Source organism: Phyllobates terribilis, unplaced genomic scaffold (genome assembly GCF_046119375.1).
Source record: "Phyllobates terribilis strain yellow unplaced genomic scaffold, ASM4611937v1 Scaffold_7__3_contigs__length_470593459, whole genome shotgun sequence".
Classification (NCBI taxonomy): domain Eukaryota; kingdom Metazoa; phylum Chordata; class Amphibia; order Anura; family Dendrobatidae; genus Phyllobates; species Phyllobates terribilis.
Genome location: NW_027362767.1, coordinates 427,082,136 through 427,096,989, shown reverse-complemented (window position 1 = coordinate 427,096,989; position 14,854 = coordinate 427,082,136). Strand labels below are relative to the sequence as shown.

Sequence of the window (14,854 nt, the reverse complement as noted above, 5' to 3'; positions counted from 1 at the left end):
TCCCACGCCAAGTGCCTCGGGGTAATCCTCGACTCCGCGCTCTCCTTCAAGCCCCACATCGAAGCCCTCGCCACCGCCTGCTGACTCCAACTGAGGAACATTGCCCGAATCCGCTCGTTCCATGACCAGGACTCAGCAAAAACGCTTATCCATGCCCTCATCATCTCCTGTCTCGACTACTGCAACCCCCTGCTCACTGGCCTCCCCGCTTCCTCCCTCGCACCTCTCCGCACCATCCTCAATTCCGCTGCCCGACTCATCCACCTATCTCCCCGTTTCACCCCTGCCTCCCCCCTCTGCCAAGCCCTTCACTGGCTCCCCATTGCCGTGACATCACAGTTCAAAACCCTAACCCTAACATACAAGGCCATACACAACCTGTCCCCTCCCTACATCTCCGACCTGGTTTCCAGATATGTCCCCCCGCGCGATCTTTGCTCCTCTCATGAACTTCTCCTCTTCTCCCCTCTCATTTCCTCCTCCCACAACCGCCTACAAGACTTCTCTCGTGCATCCGCCATACTCTGGAACTCTTTCCCCCATCACATCCGACACTCCCCTACCCTGGGAACCTTCAAGAAAAACCTAAAGACCCACCTCTTCCTTCAGGCCTACAGCCCACACTGAGACCCATCCGCTTCACCATCTCACCCTCTCCTCTCCCCCTCCTCCTGTCTCCCCACCCACCCCCTATAGACTGTGAGCCCTCGTGGACAGGACCCCCTGCCCTACTGTACCAGTGCGCCTCGTTTGATGTTTCATGTTCGTGTTCCTGTCTGCCCCTACACTTGTAAAGTGCCATGGAACCTAATGGCGCTATATAAATATTTAATAATAATAATAATAGTTGGCGAAGCCCAGGAATCTCTGAATCGCCTTCAACCCCTCCGGACTGGGGCCACTTTAAGACGGCAGAGACCTTCTCGGGGTCCATCCGTAGACCTGTCTTAGAAATAATATAGCCCAAGAACGGGAGAGAGGTCTGCTCGAAGAGGCATTTCTCAAATTTAGCGTATAGATGATTCTGCCTGAGCCTAAGCAGGACCTGATGAACATCCCTCCGGTGTGTGGGAAGATCCGGAGAGAAGACCAATATGTTGTCCAGGTACACCACCACGCATGAATATAAGAGGTCACGGAAGATGACGTTAACTAATTCTTGGAAGGCGGCTGGAGCTTTACAGAGGCCGGAGGGCATCACACGGTATTCATAGTGGCCGTCCCGGGTATTGAATGCCATCTTCCACTCATCTCCTTGGCGGATCCGGACCAAGTTATACGCCCCACGAAGATCGAGCTTGGTGAAGATCTTCGCGCCTTTAAGGCGGTCGAACAGCTCCGAGATGAGCGGCAGGGGGTATTTATTTTTGATAGTAATCTGGTTGAGTCCCCTATAATCGATACAGGGGCGTAGTGAACAGTCTTTCTTTTTTACGAAGAAGAATCCAGCTCCAGCCGGGGAGGTAGATTTCTGGATGAATCCCCCAGACAGATTTTCTTCGATGTACTCCGACATGGCCCGGGTTTCGGCCAGCGACAAGGGGTAGATACGCCCACGGGGTGGAGTGGCACCGGGTACCAGGTCAATAGGGCAATCATATGACCTATGAGGTGGCAGTGTCTCTGCTTCCTTCTTGTCGAAGACATCTGCATAGAACCAGTAAGGTGCTGGTAGACCCCTAAATTAGCCGGAGTAGACGGAGGTCGAGCCGGGTGAACCGGAACCAGGCAGGTCTCATGGCTATCCTGCCCCCAACGGAGCACCTCACCGGATCGCCAATTTAGAACGGGTTCATGCCTCTGTAGCCAGGGTAGACCTAGCAAAAGGGAGTTAGAGAGTCCGGATAGCACATGGAAGGAGATCCTCTCCGATTACAGCATTCCCACCTGAAGGGTTAAAGGCTTTGTGACGTGCAAGATGGTCACCGGAAGGAGTCTTCCATCCACGGAAGCGACTGCCAATGGTTCAGCCAGAGGTTTGGTAGGAATCTGATACTTCTCTACAAGGGACTAAGAAATGAGATTCCCAGCGGCTCCGGAATTCAGGTGGGTGGTTTCAAAGAAGCAGTTCTCTCCACAGGAAATAGATACGGATAAAGTCAAGATCGGAGAGGATTTACTCTTGCCTAGGACGACCTCTCCAAGCGGTCCTAGACACTGGAGTTTCCCGGCTTCACCGGACAGGAACGGATCATATGCTCCTTACTACCACAGTAGAAACAGCTCCCCTCGGCTCGGCGTGTTTCTTGGCGAGACTTGACCATCTTGGTCTGGTCGATCTGCATGGGTTCTGGCGAGCGTGCCCGGGGAGTTGCTGGTTGGGAGGCAGGTTTCTGGAAAACAGGAGCAAGACGAGGAAATCATCTCTCCCGGGTAGTCTCCTTAGCTCGTTCCTGGATACGGATGTCAATCCGGGTAGCTAGTGACACCAGATCATCCAGGGTGGTAGGAATGTCCCGGCCGGCTAGCTCGTCCTTGATCCATCCGGAAAGACCATCCCAGAAGGTGGACACCAGGGCCTTGTTGTTCCAGGCAAGCTCAGAAGCGAGGGTATGGAACTGTATGGCATACTGGCCCACAGTGAGACTCCCTTGGCGGAGACGGAGCAATGAGGAGTGTAGCATCGGCGTCTCTGCCCCCCGACAGGCAGAGACGCCGCCCCCCTTACCGCCGCGCTCCTGGCCCGGCGTCTTCCGGCTCTCCTGCAGCTGCTGCCGGCGTGCGCAGCTTCCCGGAACTGCACCCATCTCTGCACTCACCCTTAAGGGAGCAAATCCTAAGGAATGGACGTCTGAAGCGGAGGAGGCCTTCCTCTCCTTAAAACAAGCTTTCTCTTCTGCCCCGGTGCTGCACCGTCCGGACTACAACTAACAGTTCTTTCTGGAGGTTGATGCTTCCTCTTCCGGAGTGGTGCTCACCCAGAAATCTCCGTCCGGGAGAATGGTAACCTGCGGCTTCTTCTCCAAGCTTTTCTCCTCGTCCGAGCGCAACTATTCCATAGGAGACCGAGAACTGCTAGCCATCAAATTGGTGCTGGAGGAGTGGCGTTACCTGCTAGAGGGGGCTCTGCACCCGGTGGTCATCTACACTGACCACAAAAACCTGGCATATCTACAAGATGCCCAAAGACTCAATCCGTGTCAGGCCCGGTGGTCTTTGTTCTTCGCCCGTTTCAACTTTACCCTACATTACCGCCCTGCGGACAGGAACGTTAAAGTCGATGCTTTGTCCCGATCCTTCCTGTCTTCCGATCAAGAGGAGGAGCCTATGCATATCATCGATCCCTCCAAAGTGATGAATGTGGCTCCCTTGGACCTGTCTTGTCTCCCACCCGGTAAGACGTTTGTAGCGGTTCCGGATCGTAAGAAGGTTCTTCACTGGGGTCATTCATCTAAACTTGCCGGCCATGTTGGCCAGAGGAAGATCTTCCTGCTCATTACCCAGCATTACTGGTGGCCTTCTCTGCACAAGAATGTTGTAGACTTCGTCACGGCCTGTTCATCCTGTGCCCGCAACAAGGTTCCCAGACATCTTCCAGCTGGCCATCTCCTGCCTCTTCCCGTACCTGTTGCCCTGTGGCAACACATTGCTATGGACTTTATTACTGATCTCCCTGTTTCTGCCGGTTGTACTGTCATTTGGGTGGTCGCTGACCGCTTTTCTAAAATGGCCCACTTTATCCCTCTGCCTGGTCTCCCGTCTACATCTGTGCTGGCTAAGGACTTCATCCATCACATCTTTCGTCTCCACGGCCTACCCCTCCACATTGTGTCTGATCGAGGGGTCCAGTTCACTTCGCGCTTCTGGAGAGCTACGTGTAAGCTGCTGTACGTCTCCCTGGATTTCTCCTCTGCTTATCATCCTCAGTCCAATGGTCAAGTGGAACGTATCAACCAGATCCTTACTAGCTTCCTCCGGCACTTCGTCAATGCTCACCATACCGATTGGGTAGAGCTCCTACCATGGGCCGAGTTCTCCTATAACAACCTTGAGAGCGAATCTTCTTCCAAGTCCCCGTTCTTTGTGGTCTACGGTCAACATCCCCGGATTCCGTTTCCCGTCTCTGCTTCAGTGGACAATCCTGCCGCGGAGTCTCTGGTCAGCGAATTTTCCACCATTTGGGAGGACACTAGATCCGCACTTCTTCAATCCTCCGAGCGGATGAAGAGACATGACGACAAGAGACGTCTGGACCCACCTCAATTCCGTCCGGGAGACAAGGTTTGGCTCTCCTCCAAACATGTTCGTCTCAAAATACCCTCCTATAAGTTGGGTCCACGGTTCATCGTTCCATTTGAAGTCCTCAAGCAAATCAATCCAGTGGCCTACAAGTTAAAACTCCCGGCCACCTTACGGATTCCCAACTCCTTCCACGTATCTCTCCTCAAACCGGTTGTTCTTAATTCTTTTTCCGACGATCCAGGTACCTCCCCAGCTCCGGTCTCTGCTGAGGACGTCTATGAGGTAGAGAACATTCTGGCCACCAAGAGGGTAAGAGGAAAAACCTTTTTTGTGGTGGATTGGAAGGGGTTTGGCCCAGAGGAGAGAACGTGGGAACCCAGGGAGAACATCCACGCCCCGCTTCCTCTTAAAAAAAAAAGGAGAGGGGGCGTAAAGGGGGGGGGGTACTGTAGCATCGGCGTCTCTGCCCCCTGACAGGCAGAGATGCTGTCCCCCTTACCGCCGCGCTCCTGGCCCGGCGTCTTCCTGCTTCCCTACTGCTGCTGCCGGCGCGCGCAGCTTCCCGGGCACTGTGATTAGGGTGCGCGCTCCCTCCCTCTAAAATGGGCTGCGCGCGCTGTCCTAAGGAGTCCCCGGCCAATGGCCGGAGGACTTCCCATATAAAAGGCACCTCCTCCAAAATGGAGGTGCCCATGCAAGGTTGTAGCTCTGTGTTCTAACTCTGCTTCAGCCCTCAGGTCCCGCTGCTAGTCTGACTACCAGTCCAGTCCACCAGCCTGACTATCAGTCCAGTCCGCCAGCCTGACTACCAGTCCTGGCCACCAGCCTGACTACCAGTCCAGTCCCCCAGCCTGACTACCAGTCCAGTCCGCCAGCCTGACTACCAGTCCAGTCCGCCAGCCAAGAACACTCTCCAGCCCGACGGTCTGCCTACGGTCCAAACCCGCCAGTCTGTCTATGGGCCAGGCTTGCCTGCCTACCCAGAGAATGTACCAATTACCAGCTGTGCCTACCAGCCAGCCTACCTGGAGGCTCCTGCCAGTTACCCGTGGTGTCTGCCAAGCCGTCTACCCGGATCACCCGTCAGCCTGCCTGCCGTGCTCATCTGCTGTACCGGTCAGTCCCTGCCTTCTGACCCGTGGGAGTCACCTGGCTGGGGCTGGGCCAGAGTATCACCTGGCTGGGGCTGGGCCAGAGTATCACCTGGTCCCTCTGCTCGGTCCTTCCCTGGTTCACGGAATCGATTGAGCCGTCGTGCGACCTTGGTCAGTCCGAGTTGATACCTAGTTACGCCCCTCTGGTCCCTCCTTGCACCGCAGCACAGAGGTTCCACCACCCGGATCCGTAACACTAGTGTTGAGCGAGTATGTTTCATTAACCCTTTCAGAGAGCACGCTCAGGTGCTCGCCGAGTATTTTGGCGTGCTTGGCATTTCTGTTACTGTCGCCGCGGCTGCAAGTGTCATGGCTGTTAGACAGCTGTGACACATGTAGGAATTGCCTGTTGAACAGGAAATCTCTGCATGTGTCGCAGCTGTTTAACAGCCGTGACACTTGCAGCCGCGGTGATAGTAACAGAAATGCCGAGCACGCCAAAATACTCGACGAGCACCCGAGCATGCTTGCCGAAACGGTTAATGAAACATACTAGCTCAACAATAATAATTGCTTAACTTTTCCAATAAAGAAATACCAAATATAGAAAATGTCTGCAATACAGTGCAAATGTACAATACAGAAATATCAGAAAACATATTTGATATCAGTGTCCATATCTTACATACCAAACCACAGGGTTGTACGTAGTTGGCACATCTGTAACTGGTGTGTGTGCTTCTGTTTATTTTTACTTATAACCATAGTCCTGCCCTATCAAACATCTTTATCTCCAATGAACTTTAAAAGGTTAGTCTTGTCTCAGCCTTTCATGGTTAGGATGAGAATAATATCATCCAGGCTCGGCCACAGGAGGTGGGCTCTGAAAACAGCCGAGCGTGTCTGATCTGTACTAGGACAACCCATCTCCTGTAGTCAGCGCTGGTCATACAACGCTTAACCATGAAAGGCTAAAAAGATAATAACTTGAGATTGATGACCTAAAATAGATCATCAATATCAGAACGACAACTTGACACCCCCAACAATCACTTGTGGTCAGCTCCGTCAGCAGGCAAAAGTTAACAGAACCAGAAAAGCGCCGCTCCGTTCACTGCTGAAAACTGCAGCTCAGCCCCTATTCCAGTCCGGCTGGTCTTTGCTTCCAGGACCAGTCTTGGTACACCAGAAATAGCGGGAAATCAGAGGCGTAGCTAGGGGTCCAGCTCAAGGGGGGCGAAACATCTGAGTGGGCCCCTAACCAGGTAACTGATTACAACTACGGTGGTGAACCCTGATCATGGATATAGAGGAACCTCAGCAGATGACCGCACTGTTACTGAAAATAAATCTCTTCCCAAAGACCAACAGTGGTAGATATCAGTTTTGCAGACCATACGAGTAATAACAGCACAGGTATATATAGCAACTTACAGTTGACGTTCTTTGTGGTGGAGTAGTTCATTTTCCCATCTTTTCCATCTGGCCCAAACCATCACGACAACTTCTTCCAGCCAGGACTCATCTGCACAGATTACAAAGAAAACATTTGACTTCTCACATTACCAGCCCCATCCCCATCTATTCCCAACCTGCACAAATTCCTCATTCTGCTGATGCCCCAATAGTGAGCCTCTGCTGCCGTATGTGTTCTTACTACTGCACCTGCTGCGTGGTACAAAAGCAGGGATCCTCTTACTGCCCCACATAATAATACCCACCACTCTGTCCCTTAAATGTAATAATACCTCATTTGTGCCCTCTAGATGATAAAATTGCTCCCTTGAAAAGATTAATGCCCTGTGCAAATAACCTAGAAAAGTGTCCACATTTTGCCCCTTTGATGGTTACAATACTCTGAGTGCCCCTATAACAATAATGCTTCTTAAGCGCCCACTAGATATTTAATAATATCCACTTGGTCCCCAATATACCGCTCCACTATATACAGTATCATGGGCCCATAGCTCCCTTAATTATTTATTTATTTTACTCACTTATATAGTGCCATTAATTCCACAGCGCTTTACAGACATTATGGGCAATGTCCCCATTGGGGCTCACAGTCTACATTCCCTATCAGTATGTCTTTGGAGTGTGGGAGGAAACCGGAGAACCCGGAGGAAACCCATGCAAACACGGGGAGAACATACAAACACCTTGCAGATTTTGTCCTTGCACAATATAATGCCCCACAGCTTCCCTATACACAGTATGGTGGGCCCACAGCTCCCATATACACAGAACCACCGTCAGTACATGAATGCAGCACCAGAACCACTATTGGTATAGTAATGCAGTGCCAGAACCACGCTCAGTAGATGAATACCGCACTATAGCCACACTTTTCCTCCTCTGCATACTGTCCACAAGATACTGAGCCTTCACACAAACATCCCTCATATACAATAAAAGTCCCTGTAACCTTCGGCTCTATAAGGCGCTTACCTTTCCCATTTCGGCAGCAGGGTGACAGCCACAGTAGGGAACCAGTGGCAGAAAGGTGACTGCCTCAGCACGGTGACAACCTCTGTTCAGTTATGGATTGGTACATTCGTACACGATCAGGACCACGGTCAGTACATGAATCCAACTTCTCCATACTGTGCCCCCACTTCTCCATATTGTCCCCAAAGCTCTCACGTCTCCATACTGTCTGCCCATGGTCCCATCTCTAAATATTATGTCCCCACTTCCCTATACTGTTTCCAAAGCTCTCACCTCTCCATACTGTCCCGCCACGCTCCCATCTCTAGACTGTTCCCCCTCTTCTCCACATTCTCTCCCACTCTCTCACCTCTCCATACTTTCCCCCCACGCCTCCACCTCTACATACTGTTCCCACACTACTCCATATGGTCCCCACACACTCCCAGTTCTCCATCCTGTACCCCTGTTTCACCATATTGTCCCTATGATCCCACTTCTCTATACTGTACACACACTTCTCCATACAATCCCACCCACTCCCACTTCTCCATATGGTCCTCAGATGCTCTGAATTCTCCATCCTGTTCCCCCGTATTGTCCCCTACGCTCCCACCTCTCCATACCGTTTCCCCCTACCCCCTTCTTCAAATTGAACACCTATTTTCTCCATACGACCCCCCCACCTCTCCCATGATGTCCCCCTTTTCTCCAAATGGTCCCCCCACTCCTCCATATTATCCCCCATGCTCACTCCTCTCTATACTGTCCCAAAACTTAGTTCTCCATATGGCCGACCCACCCCCACACTGCTCCTTCATATGATTTTCCCCACCCCCATAATATCACAAGTACCTGCGCTCCTTCCTTTGCTGCTCTGCGGCTCACTGATGACAGCAGCAGAGTGATGAGGTCAGCAGTGTGGGACCTCATCGCTCCACTGTACGTCGGGGCGGGGAGCTGACGAGCGCTCCCCTCCTCCCAGCGCTGCGGAGTTCCTCAGATGTATTCACGTCAAAAGAACGTGAATACATCTGAGCACAGGGAATAGGGAACCGGCAGCGAGTCGCTCGCTGCACAGCCCTAGCTTAATTATATCGGAGCGCTGTGCACTCCGATATAGTTGAGGGTAGCCTGACTCCGGGTGGGCGCCCCGTGGTGGGCCCCCCCTGAGCACGGGGCCCGGGGTGACTGCACCCTCTACCGCCCCCTGTAGCTACGCTACTGCGTAAAATACTTGCCTAGTCAGTCACCGTCAGACAATGGTCACTACGGGAATTTTTTTCATGATGAAGAATGCAAAAAATCTGATCAAATGAAAGATTGTAACTTTATTGCATACAGAACATGGATCTTGTAAACTTCAGTAAGTGAAGTGATCAAGAAGTAATTGGTTAACACTTATAAAAACTTTACAGGCAGAAGATATTCTGAAATGTATGGAGAGATGGCAGGAGAGAAAGCGTCTGCATCTGCTCTGACTCCTCCACGTCTTCTGTTTGCTGTATTATTGTGTACAGAGTTTCTAAAGACTGTCTGGTTATGCTTTGTCACAGTCTGCTTGACATACGCTCAGTACATGACCCTGACTGAATCCATAGATAACAGCAGAAAATATTAGGATGATAAGAATATCTGGACATGAGAGATTAACGTGAAATTATTAAAAAAAATAGATTATCCAAAATATTTATTTACATTTGTGGATGACATAACTACAGGTCGTAGAAGCGAGGAATGCTGTCCCCACTGATAACATTCTCCTTTGTCCCGTCCTTTGTGACAGTAACCATATAGATGACGCCTCCGCTGGAGCCATCTCTACCCATGGCCAGGGACAACGCTGTGAAGAAAGGGAACAGCAGAGTTATCCTCACAGAATTGTTTTTTTTATTAAATTAGAATCTTCTACATTTCAGGTTCCCTTATAAGCGTCCTGGTGAGTCATAAGCAACCAAAGAGCCCATCACATGGTCATCATAGGAGAAGTTTCCCATCGGAGAGGTTCACAATCTGAAGTATTGTGCACAAGCAGTTGTCACAGCTCATCTGGTTTTCAGCTGCCAGTCAGTCCCTCTATGATGAGCACAATGGACACCAATGCTACTCCCAGTTTTTGGACATTCATCTCAGGACTCAGGTGAGGTTTGATGACTGGTTCAGACATGGTAGCTTCAAGGCTTGAGTGGAGGAGACCCAAGATACAAGCCCTCAGGCCACGGCCCCACTAGCAGTATTTGGTCAGTATTCGGTCAGTATTTTTTCTCAGGAGTGGGAGCCAAAACCAGGAGTGGGTGATAAATGCAGAATTGGAGACTTGTTTCTATTATACCTTTTCTCTGATTGTACCTCACCTGGTTTTGGCTCCCACTCCTGAGAAAAAATACTGACCGAATACTGACCAAATACTGATAGTGGAGCCGTGGCCTTAGACAGAGAGTTTTTATGGCTACTAAACATTTTTTTGCACTTTATTTTAGATGTAAAAGTACTGACGTGATGATCTCTAGCTCCTTTTCTTACCATCAACAGCAAATTTTTCACACTGCTCCTTCGACATGCCAGGTTTAAAGGCAGAATCCACATAACCGTATATGTATGTACTGCCCGAGCCACCGATGGCAAAGGGTTGCCGTGTTATCATCCCACCCAACGTCCCGAAGACCTGTGGAGCAGATATTTATTACAATCACTCATTATTTTTTGCTTTGTGTTGAGTCACAATGAATATTAAAAAGGAAAAAGATTATCAGATACACAACCTAATGATGACTTTGGTCACTACAGTTGTGACTGAAAGGGATGTGGTGTCTAAAATGGCTTCAACTTTCAGGATTGCTCTGACATCCCTGGTGGCTCTGATGAACAATAGTATATTCTTCTGCCAATAGCTCACAGCCTCAAGGCTACATGTGACTCCTACATGAGGTTGGCAAACACTAATGTACACTAAACAGGTTTTAAGGGATCATAGTATTGATGGCCACCAATGTCAGATCAGTGGGGGGCTGACTCCTCAGTTGTTTGACCCTGGGCTGAGGCCTCCTTATCAGAGTAGGCTCCAGCTTTGAGCAGGCTTTTAGGCGACAGAATCCAAGCAGACCCCTCTTTGCTTTTGAATTTTCCTCCTCACTTTTTAAGAGCTATAACTTATTTATTTTCACTTGATAGAGCTGTATGAGGGTTGTTTTTTTCACAGTACAAGCTGATTTTTACCGTCACCATTTTGGGGTCCATAAGACTTTCTGATCTCTTTTTATTCCATTTTTTTGTGATGTGAAGGAAACAAAAAACAGCAATTCTGCCATTTTGATTTTCATTTTGCCTTTAAACGTCTGGACTAATTGATATGACATTTTATTAGTTTGGACAGTTACACAGGCGGCAATACCAAATATGTTTGTTATTTTCATGTTGTGGATTTTATTTACATTCTGGTATATGAACATTTATCATTTTAAATTTATTAAATGTACATAAATAAAAATATCTATCAGGGTTTTTTTACTTTTATTTGAACTTGTAATCACTTGACATATCACAGTGATCGACATGTGTGCAGGGATTCTTATCTAATATTAATGGTCTATTGTAAGGACAGGCAATTAATTCTGTGAAACCGGAATAACCCTTTGAACTTTACAACAGCCCTCTAACTTCTTGTCTTCTGGCCCCTGCAGCTACAATTGTTACTATGGTTGAAATCACTTGTATATTGAGCCAGGTAGCCATACTTGTGTAAGCGTCTTCTCTTGCACCATCCTTAGCTTTGCCTCACCTGTCCTCCATTCTTCCGGTCCCAGCCGGCTACAATGAGGTGGGCCAACATCTCCTCCTTGTACTTATAGCTGATCCCCTTCACCAGGTTTGCAGCAGCTAACACCAATGGCGGAGCTCCCATTTCTACACTGTATTGGGAAAAGTGCAAAAAAATATATATCAATCTCAAAATAAGGGACAGAAATAAAAGATATTAAAATCATCGATATTGGCAGAAATGCAGAACTAAATCTGGAATAACTAAAGTCACCCTCCACCAGACAATAAAAATATTACAATAAATACATAATGCATACAATAAATACATAATACCCAGGTAAAATATTGCATACCCTCTTTTTTATTCTTTTTCTGACACAGTTCCTCTAATTCCCTGTCCTCTTTCCTTGTACATACAATGGCTGCCGTCTTCCTCTATTCTCACTGTGTTCTGGGAGTCTGAGACACTCCACTACTCCGGCTGGTCCATGTAAGAGGAGTGCGGAGTCTCTCAGTTTAGACTATACAAACTTTTCTTCAAGGGCGTACAATGCTATTCCCTGCTCATAGCTGGACCAGACGATAGCAAGGGGAAGCGTTCGCTATACACGGAAGCTTCCTTTTATCTGGCATTAGATGTAATGCCCATTTTTATTAAGGCCGAGTTCAGCCATATTGGAAAAAATAGCTCTGTGTGCTTATCCGAATGTGTGTCGGAGCTACCTCTCATTGCATGCATTATTCCGATCTGTAAAACTGAATTTTTTTTCCACTCAGACCATCGGTCCACATGATAAATCATCCATATTTCCTTACACACTAGCCATCGGGGGTCCCTGCGCAGTCCATGGAGCACAAGGAGAGCCCACAAACAATTATATGCGCATCAGACCGAGCCCTAAAGCTGTATTTTTCTGGACCTGGTAATTAGAGGATTAATAATGTCCTATCTTGTACAAAACTTAATAATAACTTATCAAATTATATTAAAAATAGACACTAATGTTTTGTTAATTGACGTCCACCCTTTGAGCACTGACCTGTGCACCTCCATGTAGTAATGCACCATGTCAGCCATGGCCTGGGCATCCGCAGCGGAGCCCGACAGAGCGCAGAAGATCTTGTCGTGGACCGGAGCCAGTTTATTAAATACTCGATTCACCACAGATTCTCTGTACAAAGAGGAGAAAAGTATAAACTGGGTCTGAGACACCAAGGACGTATGAAAGAATCACGGAGGAGGTAGACTCACCCAGCGGACACCCGGGAGTCCGAGCCAATGATGACTCCTCCATCAAACTCCACCGCAATGATTGTGGTCTGGAAAGACACAAAGTAATCTGGTGAAGCCCCACACTATGGAGAAAAACTGTCACAAAAAAAACCACACCATACATCTTCATTCACACATCCGTGTTGCGTCCATTTTTTTATACGGATAGAACACGCCATTAAAGTTTATGGGGTTATTCACATGTCTGTTTTCTTCTGGTATCGTGGATGAAGAGTGCCATTACAAGTCTATGGGTCTGTGAAAAACACGTACAGCACACAGATGCAATCTGTAAATAGGACCAGATTAGTGCATGCTGCAATTTATTTCCATTGGGGATAGAGGTCCATGTGCAAAACCAAACCACCCATGTAAATTAGAACATCAGCACATTCGGACAGCACGGTGGCTCAGTGGTTAGCATTGCAGCCTTGCAGCGCTGGGGTCCTGGATTCAAGTCCCACCAAGGACAACATCTGCAAGGAGTTTGTATGTTCTCCCCATGTTTGTGTGGGTTTCCTCCGGGTTCTCCGGTTTCCTCCCACACTCCAAAGACATGCTGATAGGGAATATAAATTGTGAGCCCCAATGGGGACAGTGCTGATAATGTCTGTAAAGCGCTGTGGAATTAATGGCACTATATAAGTGAGTAAAATAAATAAATAAATTATCACCTGGACAGCACAGACTGAAAATACGGCCATATGGCCACAAGGTATGTTCACACGTAAAAGATTTGCTTAGCATTATCACTGCACATATTACATGTGGATTTTGCAGAACATTTATTTCACTCTTTGCAGCACAAAGATTAAAATCAGCAATTAATTCCGCAGAGAGAATCGACATATTGCAGGATCTGTTGGAATCTCATTGCCTTCAGCTTGTACTATATTATATTGTGAATTTTCACACAAATCCATGTTGAAAATATGCAATAAATACTCAACATGTGAAGATTCGGCTGCAGATTTTGTTGCAGAAATTTCTGAGACTGAAATTTGGTTCTACTCATCTGTATAGGGCTGTGCCAGGTGGACAGTCAATATGTGCAGCCAGCCCAGTGGTCTCATATGTCCCGAATTATTGATCACAATGTATGACCCCACTGACAAGCTCCTATCTGTGTTTCTGTCTGTCGCCTGTGCGCTCCTGCCCCTCCGTACAGTACAGTACTGCACATTCACTCCTGTCTCTGCTCCCTCTTCACCTTCAGGGTCTTTATAATCACTTATTAGGTAAATGTCGAGACTCTTACCCCAGTGGACACCTCGTAAGAAGCTTTACCCGGGCCCCCGAGAGAAGGCATCTTTCTTCCTGCAAACTGAAGTAAAAGTGAAAGTGTGGAGCAGTCTCAGCTTGGTGAGCGCAGCTCTGAGGGCGTCTGTGTCATTATACTCTGTGATGTGTGAAGGATCCGGCAGGTCCAGGCAGAAGACTCACATCCAGAGGTTCACGCCAGCAGCATTCACAGATTACAATGCTGGAAGAAGATACAATTTGGAGAAATATTATCAACGTATATTTTTTTCTAAAATAAATTTTAAACTTCTTCTTAAATATGCAAATTGTCTCTTCAGAGAGGAAGAGGACTTGAACTCTAGCGCCACTGTATATATACAGCGGGTGAAGTAAGTATTGAACACGTCATCAATCTTCTAAGTAAATATATTTCTAAAGTTGCTATTGACATGAAATTCTTACCCAACGTATCCAATCCACACAGGCAAAGAAATCAAACCATAGATGTCCATAAACTAAGTCATGAGTCATAATGAGATATGACACAAGGAAAAAGTATTGAGCGCGCTTACTCAAAAGTAATTAATACTTCGTACAAAAGCCTTTGTTGGGGATGAATCTTCAAGATGCCTCCTGTATGGAGAAACTAGTCGCATGCATTGCTCAGGTGTGATCAGCTCCGTGTGCAGATCCTTATACGATCCTCAAGCTGCCCTTTTTTTCACTCTTTGGTACTGATACGACAGTCGGTTATACTTACTTGCATATCCCATGTCACTGCAAACAACCTTTTTATCGGCACGGATCCCACCATGAAGAGAGGGAAAGCACTGAAACACCAGGAACGCAATCCACAAAATGGCGCCGAGACAAGCGC

General features: G+C 48.1%; 1 protein-coding gene across 1 annotated transcript; it reads right to left on the bottom strand.

The window, feature by feature from the left end:
- Positions 1 to 9,014: 9,014 nt before the first annotated feature.
- Positions 9,015 to 14,163, bottom strand: PSMB9 (proteasome 20S subunit beta 9). The gene is made up of 6 exons (XM_073638034.1): positions 13,994 to 14,163; positions 12,715 to 12,782; positions 12,503 to 12,634; positions 11,482 to 11,611; positions 10,227 to 10,368; positions 9,015 to 9,546 (listed from the first exon to the last, which is right to left on the bottom strand). Exons 1-6 carry the CDS (start codon positions 14,042 to 14,044, stop codon positions 9,419 to 9,421), a joined length of 651 nt encoding a protein of 216 aa, XP_073494135.1. The 5' UTR covers positions 14,045 to 14,163; the 3' UTR covers positions 9,015 to 9,418.
- Positions 14,164 to 14,854: the final 691 nt, after the last annotated feature.

Excerpts from the sequence above, each read along its gene's own strand:
- PSMB9 (XM_073638034.1), bottom strand. The coding sequence starts at position 14,044 with ATGCCTTCTCTCGGGGGCCCGGGTAAAGCTTCTTACGAGGTGTCCACT. Across the intron at positions 12,783-13,993 it reads CTTACGAGGTGTCCACTGGG|ACCACAATCATTGCGGTGGA; the intron begins GTAAGAGTCTCG and ends GTGTCTTTCCAG. Across the intron at positions 10,369-11,481 it reads ACCGGAAGAATGGAGGACAG|GTCTTCGGGACGTTGGGTGG; the intron begins GTGAGGCAAAGC and ends TCTGCTCCACAG.